General features: G+C 41.7%; 2 protein-coding genes across 11 annotated transcripts in view; one reads left to right on the plus strand and one right to left on the minus strand.

The window, feature by feature from the left end:
- dnah9 (dynein, axonemal, heavy chain 9) overlaps positions 1-21,458 on the minus strand; it is a 332,930-nt gene that overhangs the window by 284,011 nt on the left and 27,461 nt on the right. The gene's annotated exons all lie outside the window — the stretch shown is intronic.
- myocd (myocardin) overlaps positions 1-21,458 on the plus strand; it is a 121,510-nt gene that overhangs the window by 82,719 nt on the left and 17,333 nt on the right. For 5 of the 10 annotated variants that reach the window (XM_051416752.1, XM_051416753.1, XM_051416755.1 and 2 more), the window contains exon 4: positions 18,330-18,395. The exons of 2 other annotated variants lie outside the window; for them this stretch is intronic. In XM_051416752.1, coding sequence (XP_051272712.1) covers positions 18,330-18,395 — 66 coding nt within the window. Of the gene's footprint in view, positions 1-12,036; positions 12,465-18,329; positions 18,396-21,458 lie in introns of those variants that run through there. 3 more of the 10 variants (XM_051416754.1, XM_051416760.1, XM_051416761.1) reach the window with 3 other exon arrangements.

The raw sequence follows: 21,458 nt of genomic DNA on the forward strand, positions 1-21,458 counted from the left end.
ACCGCCCACACCACTCGGAACCCAGGCTGCCTTCAGGGCATGAAAATTGCCATAGCCAATGAGGTAAAGGCAATAGTTTTCCACAGTTCACAATCCTGTTAGCTGAGTCAACAGCATCAGCTTCGCTTTATCCTATTACTCTCAATCACGACAGTTGTGCAAGTTTCCAAACCCACCGAGTCTAGAAAGGTGTGCTGGGGTTAACGCACACACACAGACCACAAAGATAGGAAAAAAGACAGCAAGAAACACACACATGCTGCCCCTTTCAGAACCCTAGAACAACATTTGATCATGACCCACTGAGCGTCCCTGGGGTGTTAAAAGCAAGCAGGACCATGTAGCTGTTGGTGCCCCTTTGTTGTTTCAGCTTTCAGAATCGGGCAAGGAAGAAAGAAAGGTTTGTCCGACCAAATTACCTATCACAGGAAAAATAATAAAAAAGGCAACGTACCGAATCAATGGGTCGGCGTGACGATAGCGTAATTTCTTACTGACAAGTCGCATAAGTCAGGGCTCTCAACATCCCGCAGAGTGGAGATAGCACATGTAGCCATGTGTTTGGTTTGAACGTGGAATGGCAGAAAATGTCACCTCTGATGAATGCTCCGTGGTGCTGATAAGACGAACTCCCCTCTGGGCGAGTGTGCAAACACATAGGACACACATGCACACATAGGCAGATAAACACACATACACACCCACAGATGTAGTACTATAAATAAGTATTTGGTCCTGTGGGGTCAAGTGGAGTCCAGCCCAGCAGATAGCAGCTCTGTACCCAGGGATCAGTCTGTGGCCCGTGGCAACCCCTGCGTCTGCTCTCTGTCTGTCAACCGCCTCAAACGCTGTACCTAGATCAGATTACACAACAGTGGGACCTCGGCAAAACAGTTTTTTAAGCAAGAGCACAAATCTGACCTGGTATCAACGTCTGGAGCAGCATGTATTATTCTGTCAAATAGATGTCAGTCGGGGGAGGAGGGGTTGTGGGGAGGACGGGGTGGGTGGGGTGGGGTCATACCAACAAAAACATGGCTCTGCTCGGTCCTCATTGAGAGAAAGAATGTGCTGGCTGACAGGCCATTTCAGCCAGGCCATTTGGAAGTGCTGGACCAGCTTGGGAGATCCAGATAGCTAAATATTTGCACTATTGGGTCTTTTCTTTATGTACTCAGTGAGTTTTGTAATGATGCTGTGGTGGGCCTGCATCACTGTGACTCCCTGTTAAAGTCATGTGATGGAGATGCAGATGTAGTGTGCCATTTTAAAAATTGTATTAACCCTAGCTTCTGCTCACTCCCTTTTTATTTATTTATTTAAAGATTGTTTTGGGGCGTTTTTTCTCTTTATTGGATAACAGAGGCAGACAGGAGAAGGGGGACAGAGAAGAGTATAACATGTAACAAAGGTTGCTGACTGGAATCGAGGAATCTGCAATGTTGCGTTGGCCATGTGGCAGGCATCGTAACCATTCAGCTACCAAGGAGCTCCTTCAGTCCTTTTACAGGCTTATACTATCATAGGATCAATAATCAATAGGATGCATTTATGCTGTTTTCAGAATAAATTAGGCTATTCTGAGATGCCATCATTTGGTATGTCATTGTCATATGGCAATTCATGCTGTATACATGTTGTAGAACAGTTTGGATGTCAGTACACAGCAAATATATGTGTGGATATGAATGGATAGAAGAGAGTGTCAGTGGTCCAGGGACATAAGAATGAACAATTACAATTTAAGGGAAAAAAGTCAATTTTCTTATAAAACAAAATATGGGTATCGGAAAATCAGCAGTTCAACCCCTGGTTCCCTCCAGTCCACATGTTGAAGTGTCCTTGGGCAAGATACTGAACCGCAAATTGCTCCCGAAGGCTGTGCGTGCGTGCGTGCGTGCGTGTGTGTGTGTGTTTGTGTGAGAGAGAATAAGCATTATGATGAGCAGTTGGCACCTTGCATGGCAGCCTCTGCCATCAGTTTATGAATGGTTGAATGTGACACACAGTGTAAAGCGCTTTGGAAGAGTAGAAAGGCACTATGTAAATGAAAGTTCATTCATCATTTCTATTTGTATTAGCGGCTCCTGTTGGCACTGCCGTGGTGGAAAGTAACGAGCTACATTTACTCAGGTACTTGTACCTCACTTGGGTATTTCTATTTTATAAAACTTTCTACTTGCCCACTACATTTTAGAGGGAAACATTGTACATTTACTCAACTACATTAGTTTGAAAGCTACTTTAAAGTACACATTTTAGCACACTTTGATGGATAAACCAGGCTTTCTCAGTGCATGAATGATCTGGGTTCTGAGCTGTCAGTCAGGTTCACTTGAGGCAGTGCTGTTGTAACATACCTTGCCACGGATGATCATCTCTCAACCAGTTGCCGTAAGAAACCAGACTTGTGATATGGCACAGTTAAACCCGTACCGCTTTGGACTAATATTGGGTCATTCTATTTCAATTTCACTAATTTTTACTTAATTGGTTTCTCTTTATAACTCCGTCAAGCATGATGAAAGACATTTGCTTGGCATAGATGGTTGCTCCTCTTGATGTGCCTTTCATCTGGCCCGTTAGTCACGGACATACACATTAACAACAACAAAGCAGACTTTGAGTTATTAAATTTCTGATAGTGAAGTTTTGGGAATACCACATAAAGCCAGCCCATAGCCCTTGGTAATAGGCAGGAGTTAGAGTTAAGCTGTGGTGATGCAGGCCCGTCTCTGCGCTGAAGCCTCACAGACACACAGCCCCCAACCCCCACCTCCTGCCCACGCTGCTGTGGCCACCCGCCAGCGCCTGCAGACTACAGCGGAGGCAAAGTCAATTGCCGAAATCTAAACAACCACAAAAACACAAAACAGCATCTCCCTCTGTGTTTTTGGTTTTCACATCATGAGGAGACAGTCTATCTCCCTCTAACTCTTGTTGTGCTTTGGGATTCCATTTGGATTGGTTGCAGCACCGCTGTCTCTCAGCCCCACTGATATTTCCACCCCAACGGCAGATATGCGCCACTCGGACCCAGAGGCCCGAGGAGAGAAAGCCGAGTGGAGGTGACCGAGCTACAGACAAGATAAAGATGGAGAGAGCTCAAAGGAGGGGATGTAAGTGGAGACAGGAGGGGAGGCTGTTGGCTCGGGCTCGTCTTTCTGTCACTTCTGGTTTGGATTCGGCTCGCTCCCCCTGGAACTTCTTCATTACAAACCACAGCTCAGAGGCAGAGGGGAAGCACTGAACCTGGCTCCACGTCTGACTCCACGTCTCATTCTCTCTTTCCCACCCTCCTTCACCTCTTCTTCTCCTCTCACAGTTTATTTCTGGCTCCTCCACCCTCGTTCCTACACCGTGCCCTCTCTCCCTCTCTCTGTCCTCTTATATTCTTTATATTTCACTCTCTTTGTTTGTGTTCCATGATCTCCGCTTCTCTCTCCTGTCTTTTTGTTTTTAGCCAGCCGACTTGTGTCGTGAGAAACTCTTCAGTTTTCTGATAAGACTGATTGAGTGCTGATAAAGGACTGAATCACTCTCAAGTCTCTCTGTTGACGAATCCAACTTCCATCAGCTAACCTCGTATCACCCTGTCGACTTCCTACATTTTTTACAGTGGAGCTAAATGATAAACGATAGCCTACAATAACAAAGCTTCAAGTTCACTTTAACACTGATGACAAATGCATCAAGAAAACTGACGCATGGTGAAGTTAATTTTTTAGACAAATCAAAGTCAAATGGCAATTCACCAGTCACTATGCCCCACCCCCCTTAGTCAACGTTGCTGTGCCTGTCAATTATTAATATCTTATAGTTCCTCCGGGAAGTTTATTAAATTAATGCAAATTCAACCAATCCCTGTGAAGATTATTATTTCCAACGCAAAATGGTGAGCCATACATCACCAAAAACAGGAGAAAAGCAAAAGCTTTTTTTAACGTAACCAGTAACAGCACAAAATAACGCAACTAACTAATGATTAGCTCCTTTGCCTTGGAATGCTTGGTTACTGTTTGAGGTAGTAAGCTAGTTTGTTTTATTAAAAAAAAAAAAAAACACCAAGACAAGAACTGTAAATGAAGAGAGTAAAATCTCTTAAGCTTGTGTTAACCACAGACCTTGTTTCAGGCATCTAACCAAAAACCTGGCTGTACGGGTACAGTACAGGACTGTAATGTGTCTTTCTCCAGCATCCTGATTGGTTATTGAAACGTCAGTGTTTACCTGAGAACCACCCAGCACACGGACAGTGAGCAGAGGAGAGCTGCTATCTGAGCCAGAGCAGCAAGACGACATTCAGACTGATAGGACACAGCTGCTGCCGCTGGGACCACAGAGGCCACTGTGTCTGCCCCTTTACAAACATGCACACAAACACACACACAGTGCCCTCCAAGACCCCCCACCCATATCCTGTGCCCTCCTGACCTGACAGACTCATCTCTTGTCGTCAAACAAACCCTTTACCCGCACTCTATCAACCCTCTATCTCCCATCCTCCTCTTCCAGTGCAACGCCCTCGCCTCACGCCCCCTCACCACACACACACACACACACACCTCCCTACTAGCTTTCCGGTCCATCCTTCTAATACCTTTACCTCAGTGCACCTACCAACAAATATTATGTGTGTATCAAAGCCTGATATATCTTATTCCTGTGCCCGTGTTGTTTAAAAGCACAAACATTTGCCTTGTTTTAAGAAGGGATTTCAAGGAGATGTCTGACTCAGTCAAACTGTATATTAGTATTTAATGATTTACGTCTTCAGTAGGCAGGGAAGTCAGAAAGTATTGACTTGTTGACAACAAGAATCATATGGAATAATAGCAGACAGGGCCACAAGATTAGGAACCTGCCTGAGCTAATATTCTACATTAGTGGTGGACATTTTCCACCAAATTACCAAAAAGCAACTGACATGCAGTTAACCTGGAGATTTGGAGGCAACTACCCACACTACCAAATTGGCATTACAACCTTGCCACTGCTTGCTTCAATCTAGTTTGAAGGACTCTCTCTGTCCTTCAGTGATGAAAGCAGGCAGGACAGATGGGAAGACAAGAGACTTAAAGATAGAGAGATAAAGGAAATAAAACCTTAAAGGGTCCTCTCTTCCTGCAGTATAACAGCTGAGTACATGCTCTACAGGGCAGCTCCCATGATGTCCAGCACATGTTCCATTCTTACTATATCGGACAGTGCATTCATGTACGCTTCCTCCTGTGACACTATCTCAGGCAAAAGGCCAGAGGACAGCTGGATTCCACGGATGGCATATGAGCAGAGATATTTAAAGCATTTTAAATACGTGTCTGCTGCTATCAGCAGCTAGGGGAGCTAATACCGCTGATTCATCATTTATTGGAACTGATGGCAACACTGATGTGACGACGATCTTGTTAAAAAAAAAATCCAGACACATCATATGTAATTGATTAATAAGTGTTTCTATTCCCTCACTGAATTTGGACATAATTTTTAGGATATTTTGTGCAGTTTGTGCATTTCAACTGGTCACATCTGCTTTATCTAAAACACAAGAAATCACACCAAACACTAACAGTCATTTTTTTGATCTAGATGTCTGCACGGTCGGCCAATAAACACGTTGTGCTCAGCCGTTGCATTATGGAATGTGTTTTTAACATGCTCTATGCAAAGGCATATGACTTATTGCATCAGAGGAGCATTGTTTTGCCATATGCATCATACATCTGAGCGAAAAGACACGAGCCATGACACCCTGCTGCACCATTATTGTATATAATGTACAAAATGTGCACTCGAGTCTGTCTAATTGGTATATGAGCATGATCTCCTTCTCTGTCTTTTCTCTTTTTATCACACACACACAAACTTACACACATGTGCAGCTCCAGACAGTTCAGATGAGACTTGTCACGTCCGTTGACATAGGGCCCAATTAAAGGGGAGGATTAAGCCAGGGCTGGATGACCTCTTCAGGAATCTCCCTGAGACGCTGTGTGTACACTGTCAAACCCTCTGACAGACCTTCCCTTTAAGCACTTTCACCTGCTAATTAAGACGCAGGACTGTTGCATGTGTGCGTGCGTGTGCATCTGTGTAATTGTGTGTGTGTTCATTCACTGCACATACAAGACAAATGTACCCGTGAATGTCGGCGATAGATTTGCAGCCAGAGAAGCTTCTATGTAAATATTTGACTTGAGCATTGTATGGGTTTTTGGAGTTCACTCCAGCACACGTCAGTGCACGGGCTGCAGCAGAGAGACGGGCCGTGTCATTTATTACATTAAGTTATATGTTTTGGTGTGTGCATCTCGCTGCTGTGTGTGGAGGCTCCTCAGCAACAAAAGGCAAGCAGTGTTTATGGTGTGAAGAGATTAAAATGGATAGCGGCGAGGCAGAAGCAGTGAGCTGTTGCTGGACAAAGCTCTCTATGACTGATTAGTGCTGTGTCGCTGCAGTTTTTAGACAATGTGGAGAAAAGGCCTGTAGTGATCACACACTTCTTTTTGGTATTCTTTTCATTTAGGTAGCTAAGTGTGAAGTGGGAGGGTAGGAAATTGGTGGATATTTTAAGGATAATAATAACTTTGGGACAAAGTCGAGCCGGAGATTGGGCTCAAGGGGATAAAAAAAGGTAGATATAAAAAGTTTTAATAAAGGAAATAGGAAGCGTTGAGATCAAATGAAGGGAAGAATGGCATCAGGACAGAAAGGGAGGGCTGCAAAATATCTTATGTAATTTAGAGAAATGCCAGAATTAAACAAAAATATCTGCCAGTAGGGAAAACAAAAATGGCTTTATAAAATTTGTTGAAACCAGCATGGAAATCAACACTCTGACTTCAAAACCAATATAAAAGATTTGATATAAGCCAGAAAACCTCAGAAACTGGTGGGAGAGATTCTTGAAATTACAGATGAAATGAGATTATTTCTTTAAAAGGACATTCCTCTGCTTCTTCGTAGCTGATAATGAGGATATAAGACACACAGATTCACACTCCCTGACCTCCCGCCCACTCACAACGTGCCAGAGCCGTTTCAAGTAAAAGCCACATTTTTCTTAACACCAGTCCAGATCTATCTTTAAGGACCAGTGCGTAGTTTAGTGGCACCTTCTGGTGTTGGTGCAGATTACGACCCCTGCCTCACTACGTACATAGGAGAAACTACAGTGGCCGAGAAAAAACGCAGTAAGCCCCATCTAGAGCCAGTGTTTGGTTTGTCCGTTGTGGGCTACTGTAGAAACATGCAGGTCAACATGGCGGACTCCATGGAAAAAGGTCCGCTCCCTCTGTAGATACAAAACGCTCAATATTTAATTCAGTAAAAGAAAAAAGAATAACAATTGTGTTATTTTTCTTGTCTAGTTTTAAGATTGATCTTATTCTCAAAATAAAACGTAGATTTCTCGTAAGGAGTTGCTCAGCATGTTGGTAAAATGCTAATTAGATTTCTAGCTCACGGTTAGATTGACACCACTCTCATGACATTAGCTTAACCTAGCGTAAACAATGTCCGAAACTAGCTAGCCTGGCTTTATTCAAAGTTAAAAAATATGCCGACCCTGTATCTTCTTTTTCTAATCTAATACAATAACAGAAATGGGAAAATTATTATTTTTTTTTTTTACTTTATGTATCAGTTATTTTCAAAACATACATAGTAGTAGAAACAACAGGGTAAACATTGCAATAACAATAACTGAAAAACAAATAAATGATACAGAAAATAAATACACAAATAAAAAGAAATAAAAACATGCCAGGGGTTACGAGCAAAGAAAAATGTAATTGAATTAAAGATATCAAAGTGGGAGCACAGTCTCACAGTTTTGATAGCTTTCTTGTTCTTAGCAGAAGATATTGACTTAAAATACAACTCCAGTTCTTTCATAAAAACACGTAAAAGAGGTTTCACTTTGGCTAATTTACATTTGTGGATGTAAAACTTTGCAAGAATTATAATGAGATTAATTAAATAAAATTATTTTTCACCTGAAATATCACTCTTTAAAAAACCAAAAAGCACATTCTGCAAGAGGAGCTTAAAGTCACAGAAAATACATATTTACATTTCCAAAACAGATGGATAACAGTCTCAGTATGGGAGTCACAAAAGGCACAATTTAGATCTAAATCAACATATTTGAATTTGATAAAGAAGGATCTAACCGGGTAACATCAATGAATAATTTTAAATGACACTTCTTTTACCTTATTAACCACAAAGAATTTTTGAGGCAGGGACCAGATTTTTCCCAACATAAGTTGTTTCGACGACTATTCCAGTAAGATATTCCAGGTGGAACAGAAACAATATTACATTGGAAAAGAGCACGGATCTTACGGTTATTCTTACAGCCAGATGGGTTGAAGCATACGTTACCAACTGGTGAGTCAGTTACATCAGTAAAAGGAACATCAAGCACAGAAACAGACATATTACTCTTGAATAACATGAGTACACCAGATGGAATAGCATCGAAGACTATAGCATACTGTTTAGGAGTTATAGGTATCCTATAGTGTTGAAGAAACTCCTGATAAGAAAATGAAACACCATTGCTGTTGAATAGTTGTCTTACCCAAATAATATTATTGTTAAACCATTCCCCAAAGAATATGGATCTGTTCTTGTAGAGTATATCTTTATTATTCCATATAGAATAAGGGTGCGGTGAAAAAATTGTGTTTGTATATCATCGACCATGCAAGCAATACTTGTTTATGAAAAGTGGAAAGGTGAACAGAAATCTTTTCTATGTTATAGTGACACACTAAAAGGAATTTTAAACCACCAATTTTAGAAAAAACATAATTGGAGATACAATTCCATATTGAGTCTGATTTTTTCAGAAATTGTTTGATCGGAAAATTAATTAAATGAATGAAAAGTTGTGATTTTACAGGGAGTTATGTGCTGTAGACAAATGTTAGTTAGCAAACATTACAGGTCTTGGTAGATGTGTAGATTAGTCGTTATGCTGAGATAATTGTATCATGGCTCTAGCTCTATACTTAGAGACATGACAGTGGTGTCAATCTAATCATATAACTCCAGGCTAATCTCAGCTAATAATCTTATTTCCCTAAAATATCATCAAACGGGACAACAGATGCAAACTGAGTTAGTTAACTCTGGTGCAATTACTTTTAATTGTGCGCTGTCCCTGCAAGAATAAACTATACTAAAATAAATGAACACATTTTGAACCATTCCTTTAACAGGTAATTGGGATATTAGCATGACAACAACGCAATTCCCTTTTCAGTCTTTTTCCTAATCTGTGGAATAAATCAAATATCTTACTTAGAAATAATCAAGACCAGTTACCTTGAAAGAAGTACGAAAGTGAAATACTGTAATAAAAAAGGTTCAAATTAGTTTTCTTATGACTTCTTAGTCTTGTGACTTTCTTGAATTGCCCTTTGCACAGAGTATGTAGGGACAGGAAGCCAGACTGGTCCAGGGACACGTACTGTATTTCACCATTTAGCCTCCCCACATTCTCAGCTGTAACCACTGAACCCTTTAATCAGGGTTTAGTGAGACAGTAGCCTTCTGGAACAACAGCCATCACGGACTTTGACACCTGCTGTGTAACACAAAACAAGGACACATAAATGACATTCCAACAACATAATATTTCCATGTTTCTACTGTGCCTACTTTCAAGAATTAGGTTGCATATTATGTTCAAATCAAGCGTGGGAATAAACTGGAGAGAAAGCCTTGACGTGTCCAGCTGACGTCCCGTGTTGACGGACATTTAGGAGGCACTGCGACGTATAGGAGCTGCAGTTGGCTCACGACACCCTCCGAGGAGAGTGGGCACAGAGATTAGTTCAACTCTGACAAATGTCTGCGTGGTATGTGGGAGCTGGAGGAAGGGATGCTTTGTTGAATGCAGGCTGGAGAATCTGCTATCACACTACTGATATGATAAACCCCCTGCTTCTCAGCTGCTGGGTGACTGACCACACTGATCACTTATTGTAGTCTATGTCCATATGTGAAAGTGTAAAAAGACCCCATCGAGCTTACAGTAAGCTAGATGGGGTCTGGTATTCACCAGAGAGATTTACATAGATGTTTTTGTAGGCAGGACAGCTTTTACCAGTGATGTAGTCATTATCATAAAACAACATCTATCAAAATAAGCAAAAATCAAAGCATTCATTTGAAATTGTTCTCCCATAAAAAGCCCTCCATATACTTTATATCAACTAACACAACATTTACCCTTAATTAAGTCAATAGGATCTCACTTTAAAAGACATGTTGCCTTTGATGAAATCTCAGACTTCAAATCCGAGATTGTCTAATTCTTACTTTCATGGTGACCAATAATTCCTCTGACCATGTCACTCATATTTTTTTTTCCAATTTATTTTCTTGGCATGACAAGTACTGTAAATACATTTGTATTGCCAAATCATACAGAGAAGGAAAACAGTAGATTAAGGAGAAAAGGACAATGTTTATTATATTACAAACTGTGAGGAACATTAAAGAAAATCATAACATATCTTATAGCCTATCTTGTAGAGCTGGATATTGCTGGAAAATCCTAGCTACTGACACAATGCATCTGTGGCATGAGGTGATTTTTTTAAAATAAAGTTGATATAAACAGTATGTTAGCAAACAGTTGCATATTTACACATCAGAGGACACAGAGCAACATTTGCATCCATTACTGGCAGTGACCACCTGATGGCTGTGAATCCAGTATTTATTCTCTGTTTTGGTCTCCACCAACAAAGGAAATATCTGTTAAAACCTTCACCAGCTACTTGCTAACTTTGTCTACCTGTTGTTTGGTGTTGAGCAGGTAGTGTACTGTGGTTTCCACTCAAAACAACTGCCTTCTGCTGCAGGAAACAAGGGAGATTGAACCAAAACATTACGTTACTAAAGCTAAAACCAAAACAATGAGCTGGAAGATGCTAAAATGCTCTATAGAGCTGAGGGTAGCTGCAGTCTTTGCAGCTGGCAAATATGAACTTTCTCAGTAAATGTAGTGATTTAATTTATTGTTTATAGAAAGATATTGATTTGTAATTCACACCCCGGGAAGGGCTTTGAAGCCAATTTGACATATGGTGGATACATTTTTTTTCAGCATCACAATCCCAGAGAACTGATATTTCATCCATTCAGTCCGATTACATTACAGTCTAGAAGAGCCGTACGATTAAATCATTTTATTCCCATTGAAGTTAGTGGAGGGCTAAACTGGAAGTTAGTGAATTAGCGAACATAAGTCTCAATGCAGAAGCATATGTGGAAGATCAGGGTTATTTTACACCAGGAAATCAAACTGTTTTGGCTTCCTATGCCACTGAGTAGCTTCCGTAAGAATAAACAATGCCTCACCACCAATGCTGTATCCAGTTCTCCCTTAATAAAGCCATGCTTTAAATGAAAAACTATAGTCTTAGAACGTTTTCCTGTTTTAGATCATTTAAAGTAAACAAGTAGAGAAGTATTGAATGGCAACTTTTGAAACTTTACAGTTACAGTGCTACAGTAAAAAAGGTTTGGTGTCTGATACCCAGCATATCTTCTAGTGTTCTTGTCCAGTCTGATTGTACGAATACATTTATGTCAGAAGCACTTCACTTTAATGGCCACATGACCAGAGTCAGTGGAATTTGTTTTCGGTACAGTACGCTCAGTACACAGTGTCAGCAGCATATATTATTGGAAACTGAAAAGCATTTTCATCTGCTGCCACAAGACAAGAAGTAAAACTTGTTGCCATCCCTGCTTTTCCCACTTTCCCCCTCCTGGCTGTACTGCTGCTCCACTATCTGTGTCTCTATCTTGATCTTTCTCTCTCTATCTAGCTCTCCCTCCCTCCTCTTTAATGACAGTCAGCAGGGCTGATAGGCAGATATATTTACACTGGTGGCAAGGGAGGAAGAAGTCATCAGCCAAGCCCTGTCCAGCCTCCAGGCTCTGGCAGGCGGGGCCTAAAGGAAACCCTGGCCTGTTAGCCCCTCCCCGAGCAGGGCATATCTCTGTGCTGTCCCTGGCCCTGCTCAGAGTTCTCGGCTAGATGGGACCAAAGCTTCGCTGGCCCCAGACTCACACACACACACAGCCTCTGGGGGAGAGAGAGCAGGGAAGAGGAGGCAGGAAGAGAAAGCAACACACAGAGCAGAGGGCTGCTGCTAGTGCACACACTGGCTGCGAGAGATACAAGAAAGCCAGAGTGTGTGTCTTATTTTTTTCTTACTAGTTTTCTTCCAGAGCTGTTGATGAGGCAGGCTGGGTCAGCTCCATCTCATCTCAGTCTGGCGTGCAGAGGTGGCCAGGGGGGTCGAAGTGTGTACCGCTTCTCGAGTGTGTGTGACTTTATTTTGCAACTCTTGAACACTGGAACTGTACTGTAAGCATTATGACTCTTCTGGGCTCTGAACACTCCATACTGATACGAAGCAAGTTTAGATCAGGTAAGCCAAGTCTTGATTGACATGTGACTTATTTTCCCATCTGTGTATCTGTGCATGCACTGACATGTTGATTAGTGATCAGTTTCTGTGTACAGCTGTGTTTATTCTCAAGAACCTCGCAAACAATTTGTCTGTCAACACTGTGGCATCCTGTGTACATTATGTCATTCATCCCTCTTCACGGATGAGTTGTGTTGACACCAGCAAAGTGACAGGTGTGTGTAATATACTGCGGGCACGTGACAGGCCGAGAAATACCAGAGGGAGGCCAGCATAAGTCAGAAATCCTCCCGAGTACGATGCGCCCTGTCACAGTGTGATGGATTTACAGCTGGGCGTGTTCTTTGATGTTCATCCTCCTCCTCATAAAAGCACGACATGTGAGGGTGATGTCTCGGGCAGGTCAGTGCACTTGTTCCGTGCCAGCCGCCAACCTGCTGCTGCTGAGGCAAGCCAGTGAGACGTTCTCACTCTGTGGCTCTGTGAACGCTGATAAAGGGAGATTAGGCACTGGAGAGGGGTCAGAGGTTATCTTAATAAGGCTGAATTGGAAGCTGATGGTGTGTGCGTATGTGTGTGTGTACCTGGGCATATCAAAGAGGGAGGAAAGGTACGAACTACTGCGCTGATTTAAACTCCCCTTAATGCTGAGCAGCTGTTGGGGCTTTGAATTCATCTATCTCTCTCACATACACACACACTCTTTAATTCCATCACTCTAGCTTGCTCTTAAACACACACCCTTTCTTAGTAACTGTCTTTATTTTGAAGATACTTTGTGAGGCTGAGTGGTGTGTGTGTGTGTGTGTGTGTGTGCGTGCGTGCGTGCGTGCGCTGTACCACTACACTGTGTGAAGTCTGACCAACACTGCCACCTCCCTGAGGAAAATGTAACTGATGGTGGCAACAACAGAGCTCCAATCCTGCTCTCTAGTCTGTAAAGCGTATGGTATACATGATCGCCTCTGAAAGCAACACTTCACACTGCTGTACTGCTGGCTTCAGCCCTTACTTGGAGTTCGTCTGTGAGCTGTAATTGCGTTCCAGAAATGGCAGGCTAAATTATGCTTTTCCTCTGAGTTGTTTAGAGCAGATTGGCAGGGTGGGAAATGACCCCCAGTGCTCCGGGGAACATGAGAGGGTGGATGGCTGTGTTCAAAAGCGGCAGGAGGCTTTTCACCAAGGTGGCTCAGGTTCTGTGTTGTTCTAACCCACGTGCTCTAGCTGGTTAATATGCCACAGATGTAGAGATTGTCTTTATTGCCATAAAGGTCATCTTCCAACAAGTCTGCTTGATGTTACAGTTGGAGGAATTAATGTTGGGTGATACAACGCACAACCGACATGACTGGTCAAGTGAATTTATGTGTGCATGAGTGAAATATTAAGCGTAAGAGAAGTAAAACTGCCCATAATTCTCTCGGTGATAACCGCTGATGACAGGGGGAGTCTTAGACAATCAGGTTGTGCAGGATTTACAGTTTTCTTTAAGCTGCAGCAGCTCGACTTACATTCTGCACCCCATGAAAACCAGCAAACATTGTTCCTTTTGCGCCACGCTTGAAACTACATTATCAAAGCCATGGGAACTGCTGCTGCATGGTTGAAGCTAAAAGGAAAGATAAAGATCTAATTTAAGTGCTCCCCGTGGACTGCCGAATGTTTTGTGAGTGTGTATGTCAGTGACTAGTTCTCATGCCGATTTGATTAACAGCTCAAAGAGCTGTGACCTGTGCTCTTGAGCTCGCTGCCGTTACATAATAGTATGACAGAGGCGTCAAATATATGTTATATCAATACTACAAGGTGTCAACCATATGTTGAATAGTAAATCAGCACCACACACAGGTACTGTCTTCTGAAACACCTGTTTTGTGTCAGCCTCCATACCCAATTCAGAATTTTTCGAACATGATGATGCTGGATGTTACTGAGAAGAACAAACTACTACATGGAAAAATATGAAAAATATTTTGGTATTTTTTATACAATTGATTTGTCCAAGAACTACTTTTCTGGAGCGCAGCAGACCGTAAACTAAGCAATTGTTGTCCGATAAGCTAATGTAAATAGAGAAACTAGCGTGGTGCTAAACAGGTAATCATGACACCAAATCATCTGAGAAATATGTATGAGAAAACATTTTGAACTGGAAACTGTAGAGGGAAAAAATCTGTAACGTTAGCTTGTCACTCAAGTGAGGAACAGAACGTCAACTCACAACAAACCTTTGGACTAGAACTAGGCTAGAGAGTTGTGTTAATTAGAATGAATTATGTTAGCTCGAATTTGTTCATACAAATTTAAACAACAGTGTCAACTGTTATCAGTTTTCATATTAATTTACCTTCATCACATGTTACTCCAGTCATCCTGGCAGATCCCGTATCCGTGCTAATATTTCTGACAAAACTGAGAATAAGTAATATGAGAGACAAAACCTAGACACCCTCCACTGACAATGAATGGCATTCTGGCAACAGATAAAAAAGCACTTACCTGTGGAATGGGTTGGCTCGTGCGTTCAAGTGAGTTTTTTTTCTGCATCACCCTACTATCCCACTGTTGACTATAAGTCACTGTCAATGGAGCTGCTCCAGAAACTGTATCTTAATGGTGGAGTGTTGGCTCTCTTGCATCTGTCTCTGGCTCACGTTCACAAATCTGCCTCTAAATGTCCAAGACCATAGGAATAAAATATATGAGTTCTGTTTTAAGGTGGATTTTCACTTTATGCAGAGGTATTAGACTTAAAATAAACCTAATACTTCATTTAGGGATACCTGTTTATTAGAAGTTATACAGTCGCGCTCGTACATCTGTCGCGAACACATTCCTGCTTGTGCTAAGGGAAAGTTCAGGAGAATTCATGTAACAAATGCAGCCAATCTCATTTGCTAAGATGTTGGAGTTTAAGTGGAAAAGTGTGGTGTTATTATTAGCCTGTTTGGTGGCTGTGAATGTGTGAGGCACAGGAGGACAATAAATCAGAATATCACTTCACTGTCTTGTGTAATTATCACCACTTCACCAGTGCAAACCAGGCCAAATGATAATTTATTTACACTATAAATCTGAAAACTTGTAAATGTGGCTGTGGATTTGTATGTCCTTTGTTGTCAAGAAAGCCTAAGTTAAAACAAATGTCTTCAGTTTCAAAGTCAACAGTGAGAGAGGCAGAGTATTGTATGGTTCAGTGATCCGTGATTACACAGCCTGGCTGGGGTCCTCTTTCTATAACATGTACACTCTGCAATCAGGACAGACAACCCTCTGGTCTGAGCGAACCTTTGTATGAGAAAGAGCAGATTATATGGCAGCTGCTGTGCTTTTTCAGGCAGCATTATTGATAACCTTTCAGTAAACATAGAGCAGCAAAGAGCCGTTCCTGGAGTTAAAATCAAAGAAGCACTCCAGAATTAGCAAACAATAACAGCTACATTCAATTTGTCACCCTCCTTTTTCCATGACAGAAGAGACAAAACCTGCATGTATGGACAAAATGAAGCACGTAAGCAGCTGTTTTACCATAACGTTAGCTTGTCACATGCATTATCTTGATGGCAAATGAACGGAACAAACTGTCTACTACAGCATATTTTAGGATTTGACTACGTGGGTTGTGTTGGAATTAAATGGAACAAAAAATGATCCCTTAATGCAAATTTGACCAAACTTTGTTTTAAAAGTGACGTAAAACTGAGAAACTTTGTGAAAGAAAGAGCAGATTATGGAGGAGTTGCTGTTCTTTTTCAGAGAGAATTATTGATAACCCTTTCAGTAAGCATAATGCAGAGTAGCTGTCCCTTGACTTAAAGTCAAACACGGTCCGCAGAATGACCTAACCCTAACAGTTGCATTCCATTGTCACCTTGCTTTTTCCATGACACAAGAGACTGAACCTGCATGTATGGACCAAATGAAGCATGTTAGCAGCTGTTTTACTGCAACGTTCGCTTGTCCCATTCGTTTGTTAGAGGCACCACAAATTAGTGGTACACCAGTCCTACAACATACTTTTGGATTTGGTTAGGTAGGTTGTGTTAGAATTCAACTGAGCAAAACTTTATTTACTGGTGCAAATTAGTTCAAACTTTTGCTTTTTTAAGTCTCTACCCTAGCAACAAAGGTGTAACAATGAAACAGATAAGCTTTTTAAGAATAAGAGCCGATTATATGGCAGCTGCTGAGCTTTTTGAGAAATAATTATTGATAACCTTTCAGTAAACAGGGCAGCAGAGAGCCGTCCCTGGAGTTAAAATCAAAGAGGCTCTAGAGAATTAGCAAACAACAGTTGTCACATTGCTTTTTCCATGACAGAAGAGACAAGAGGCAATAAGCAGTTGCCTCACCATAACGTTAGCTTGTCATATTGGTTTGCTTGCATCCAAACATTAAGGCTGTACTGTAACGTGAGCTTGTCACATTAGCTGGTTAGAAGCACAGCACATGACTGCCTACAACTTAGTTCAGGATTTGGCTGCGTTAGAATTAAATGGAACAAATTATTATTATTTTTTAATTATTATTATTAGTCAAACACACAATAACACACATACAAATGGAACAAATGATGTAATAACTTCTGCTTTTAGTCTGCCCTAACAACAACAAAGCTGTAACAACCAAACAGAGAAGCTTTTTAAGAGAAGGAACAGATTATCTAGTGGCTGCTGTGCTTTTTCTGAGAGAATTATTCATAACCTTTCAGTAAACACAATACAGAGCAGTGAGGAGCAGCCACTTGAGTTGAAATCAAAGACGGTCCGCAGAATTAACTAACACTAACAGTTACATTCCATTGTCACCTTGCTGTTTCCATGACAGAAGAGACTAAACCTGCCTGTATACATGGATGGGTGCTTATTATTGTAGGGGATAATACAAAACTCCTCTTGTCAAAGGCTGTATCAGTTACATGTTTCGGTCAGCTTTCAGTCAGCGTTTGCTCTCTGTGATGTTGCGACCAGCAGGTCACGACCCCCTTACTGTAAACTAAAGCAGATGTGAGATGAAGGGAAGGGCCTGGTGTTACATAATGGAGGTGCTCTCCCAAAAGAGCCCTATTATGTGGCACCCGAGCTCGCTGATATTCAGTCAAACTGTTAGAAAAGTCATTACATCAAAGCTGAGAGGTTTGAGGAAATTCATAAAACGCTTAAATGCAGCCAAATTTGCGCAAACATGAACCACCTGAGGGAGATCTTTAACAAGCAGAAAGTGATTAGGGACTTGCAGAAAAGGAGGAACATTTCATACTGTTGTGTCAGATCCAGGGTCTCACAGAGAGACTTGCAGATAACGGCGAGGAGGAAATACACGCACAGACACACAGACGAAGAAAAAGAAAGCAAAAGAGCCACAGACACAAGCAGACCAACAGACATGGGGGAGGCTCTATGTTTATGACCCCACACTCCCACCTAGACCACTTCCACACACACACACACACACACACAGACATACAGCATGCAGAAACGTGTGCACGCTGCGGACCACACACTGCCTAGCAGATCTGTTTAAAAGCCAGGAGCTGTGTTTATCATTCCCTACATCCTGCTCACAGAAATATTTGCGAGCAGGCAGCGTTGTTTTTTCTGTGTTTTCTGTATGCATATAGATGCATAAATACATGTATATATGACATCTTTAGTTTATATTTAAGCCTATAGGGGAAGTTAAATTATTCTCAATCCAACTACAAGTTAGAATTATGAAACAACATTTAAAGTGGGTTGAATTCTCAGTCTCTTCCTGCTTTTTTTCTGTCCCTTACCTGTCTTTCCACATCTCTGTCTCTTGTTTTCTTCCCCTCCATCCATCTTACCCACCTCCTCCTCCTCCTCCTTCTTCCTCCAACTTCAGTCCTACAGTTAAGACTTCAGCAGAGGAGGACACGAGAGCAGCTGGCAGACCAAGGCATCATGCCTCGTGAGTAACGCCTTCCAACACTGAGCTGCTGCACATGCAGGCGCACACACACACACATACACACACACGCGCACACACACACACACACACACACACACACTTCCACACATGCTTTTACACTGTAGTGTGAGTAAGTCAGGAAGAGGGAAATGTTGAGAAATACAATGAACAAGGTTTTGTCCAGTAAGTTATACGATATAAAGGTACAAATAAACCTCAACTATTGTGATAGTTTTAGTTTTATTTGTCCAGGTTTTGAGATTTCTGCCACAACCTCGATGCAATGAAGGTAAACCAATCTTTGACTGTGGTCCTCACAGCATTGACAAAATTACATAAAAAAAAATCCAACCTTTCTTTTCAGAAACAATGTCCTGTTACTCTGGGTGAGCCACAGAACAGTTTTCACTGTAACTACTTTTACTGGATAAATAGAAACTGTTATTATCCAGAGTAATAAGGATGTTGTTTTGAGACCACTTTGGATTGTGGTTGAGGTAGAAATATCAGAGATGGATATCTCAAAAACTGCTTTCATGGTTAGATACCAGATACAAGGGATTAGAGAGAAAATATGTTATTTTCACAATGAGGGCGATTTGAGACTTAAAAGTGTGTCATTTGACAATGTAAATTGTATTATTGGGATCATTGCATTTGACTGCTAGAATTTTGGCATTGATTGAAGCAGTATTTTTTTTTTTAGCCTCTTGGGGGCAGCAGCACAAGCAACAAAACACTGACAATGTACTTCACTTTATAAAGATGATATGGCTAATGTGTTAGCAATCATTGCCTACACATTCAGCAGTAACATTAGAATGCATTTGGAGTTGTTGTTTTTTGGCCACATGCAATGTCAAATATTCAATGGCCTTAGGCTCTGTTTATGGTCTCCACCAACTGCTGAGAGAAATATCTGTCTCTTTAGCTGCTAAATACTGCATGTTCACCAGCTAGTCGCTAACTCTGTTCTGTCTGCTGTTTGGTGCTGGGCAGGTCATGTACAGTGGGTTTATCAGAGCTTATTCACTAAATACAGCTGCTGGCTGATGAGAGCCAAGAGGGTGAACCAAAGCAGTAATGTTGCTGGCCCTAAAAACCAAAACAATGAGCTGGATTACGCTAAAACTCTGAGGGGAAATCTTTTGTCATTTGTTCCGTTGTTGATGTAAAAATTTAAATACAGAAATGATGCAGTAAGCCATTCAGCTATTAAGCGGACAAATGAAGAACAGATTTTTAAGTAATTTAGTACAGTGAAAAATCTAATATTATATGTTGACAGTCTTGGAGAGCAACGTGGATGTAAAGGTTCAAACATCTAGTGCAGTGTGGGAAATCCGAGCAGTTATTGCCTTTTCATATGTGCCCTTTAATTGTAGCTCCCCTTGGCTCAATCAGTATTATTTTGAAAATTTTGGAACGCATTTAAGAAGCATCATTTCCCTGAGTTTCACATGAATCGGATCATTGAGTCTGACATATTGCCTGATATGTAAAAAGAAAAAAGTTAGGACTGATTATCTATCGCAGTTTTGAATTGAAACAGTACAATCTGATGCTGCCAGCCGCTCGTAAAAGAACAAAACAGGAAAGAGAGAGAAAGAAGGATGGAGACAGAGGAATAGTGTAGCTCAGGAATCAGCAGATGATTTCACTGATGAACTTCAACCAAGAAAGAGGGAACTAATCAGTGAAATCAGCTGCTCTAGTTATGTTTTGGGATCAAAGTGCTTGCAGTGGAAACCTGCAGACTCTTGCTAGTTTTTACAGTTTTTCTGACTGATTCACTTTCCTCACCATAAAATCAAGAACAAAAGACAAAAGCCGCAGATTAAAGCATTAAACACGGACAGAGAGAAACAGGTAAGGAAGAAAAGAAAACAGTTAAGATGACAGATGCTCTAAAGAGAAGCAGATCCAGACTCCAGAGACGGATAAATCCACAGGTAGTGACAGAAGCAGAGGTGGACGTATAGTAGAGGAAGCAGGTGGATATATCCACCCGACAGGCAGGGAGACAGGCAGATAGCGCCTGCAGCCAGCGAGTAGGCAGACAGGTCGCTGAGTGACCGCCGAGGAATGCTCTCGTGCTGGAAGAGGCTCTCTGCCTCAGAAGAATCAGCAACCGCTCAGCTAGATTTATGTTGACGGTACCTGTTTACAGCACAGCGCCTGCAAACGCCACATCAAAGCAGAGGCACGCCCAAACACAACTACATGCAGTGTGAGCTGCCATTTATAAGACTTTGTGCTCTTAATGTCAAGACATAGTGATGAGAACAAGTAGACCGAGAGTGTACTGAGCGTGCTCTTAAATCCTCACTGTAGCTATGATTAATGACCTCTCATGTTCTGTAGGTCATGGAAGCACTGTAATGTTTGCAGCTATCTCCTTCAGCCTCTACATGCCACAAATGTCATGCGTCGATAAATATTTTTGTTGGCATTGACGACACTTTTAAATATTCATAAGGAACCAAACGTTTGTTCATCATGAGACATTACACAGCCACTTATAAACTAAGATCTTATCAATTCCTCATACTGCAACGCTGTGTCGTCTTGGCAAACATGAGCAGTGAGCGATGCCAGTGTGCCGAAGCGTTTTTCTTCTTTCACTTACTTGCCTACAGGAACAACAAGGGGACTTGGGGGGGGGACTGGGACTGCAGGCCAGGGATTTGTTGAATGATATCTCTGGCACCGTTTGCCATTTCACAGAGGCTCCAGCCTCCAGATAAACTGCTGGTAAGTGTGCGGGGGAACGGAATCCAGAGGCCCGACGAGGCCCTATCAGTTTCTAGGAGTCTGTCACAGATAAGGCAGCAAGGAGAAACGCAATTGGCCAGGGGGGCTCCAAGCGCTTTTTTAAAAAAGAAATTTCAATTGGCTGTTTATCTCTTGATTGCAGGCGGTGGCACAGATGGAAGAGGGTTGCAAAGATTTGTTAGTACACACTTTCTCACACCCTTAAAACTGGCATCAGCGTATTTTGCCCTCACAGCTCTTTATGTCAAAAAGTGCCGCTGTCGATGTGATCCTTCAGATGCTTGCTGG

This window comes from Dicentrarchus labrax, unplaced genomic scaffold (genome assembly GCF_905237075.1).
Source record: "Dicentrarchus labrax unplaced genomic scaffold, dlabrax2021, whole genome shotgun sequence".
Taxonomy (NCBI): Eukaryota; Metazoa; Chordata; class Actinopteri; family Moronidae; genus Dicentrarchus; species Dicentrarchus labrax.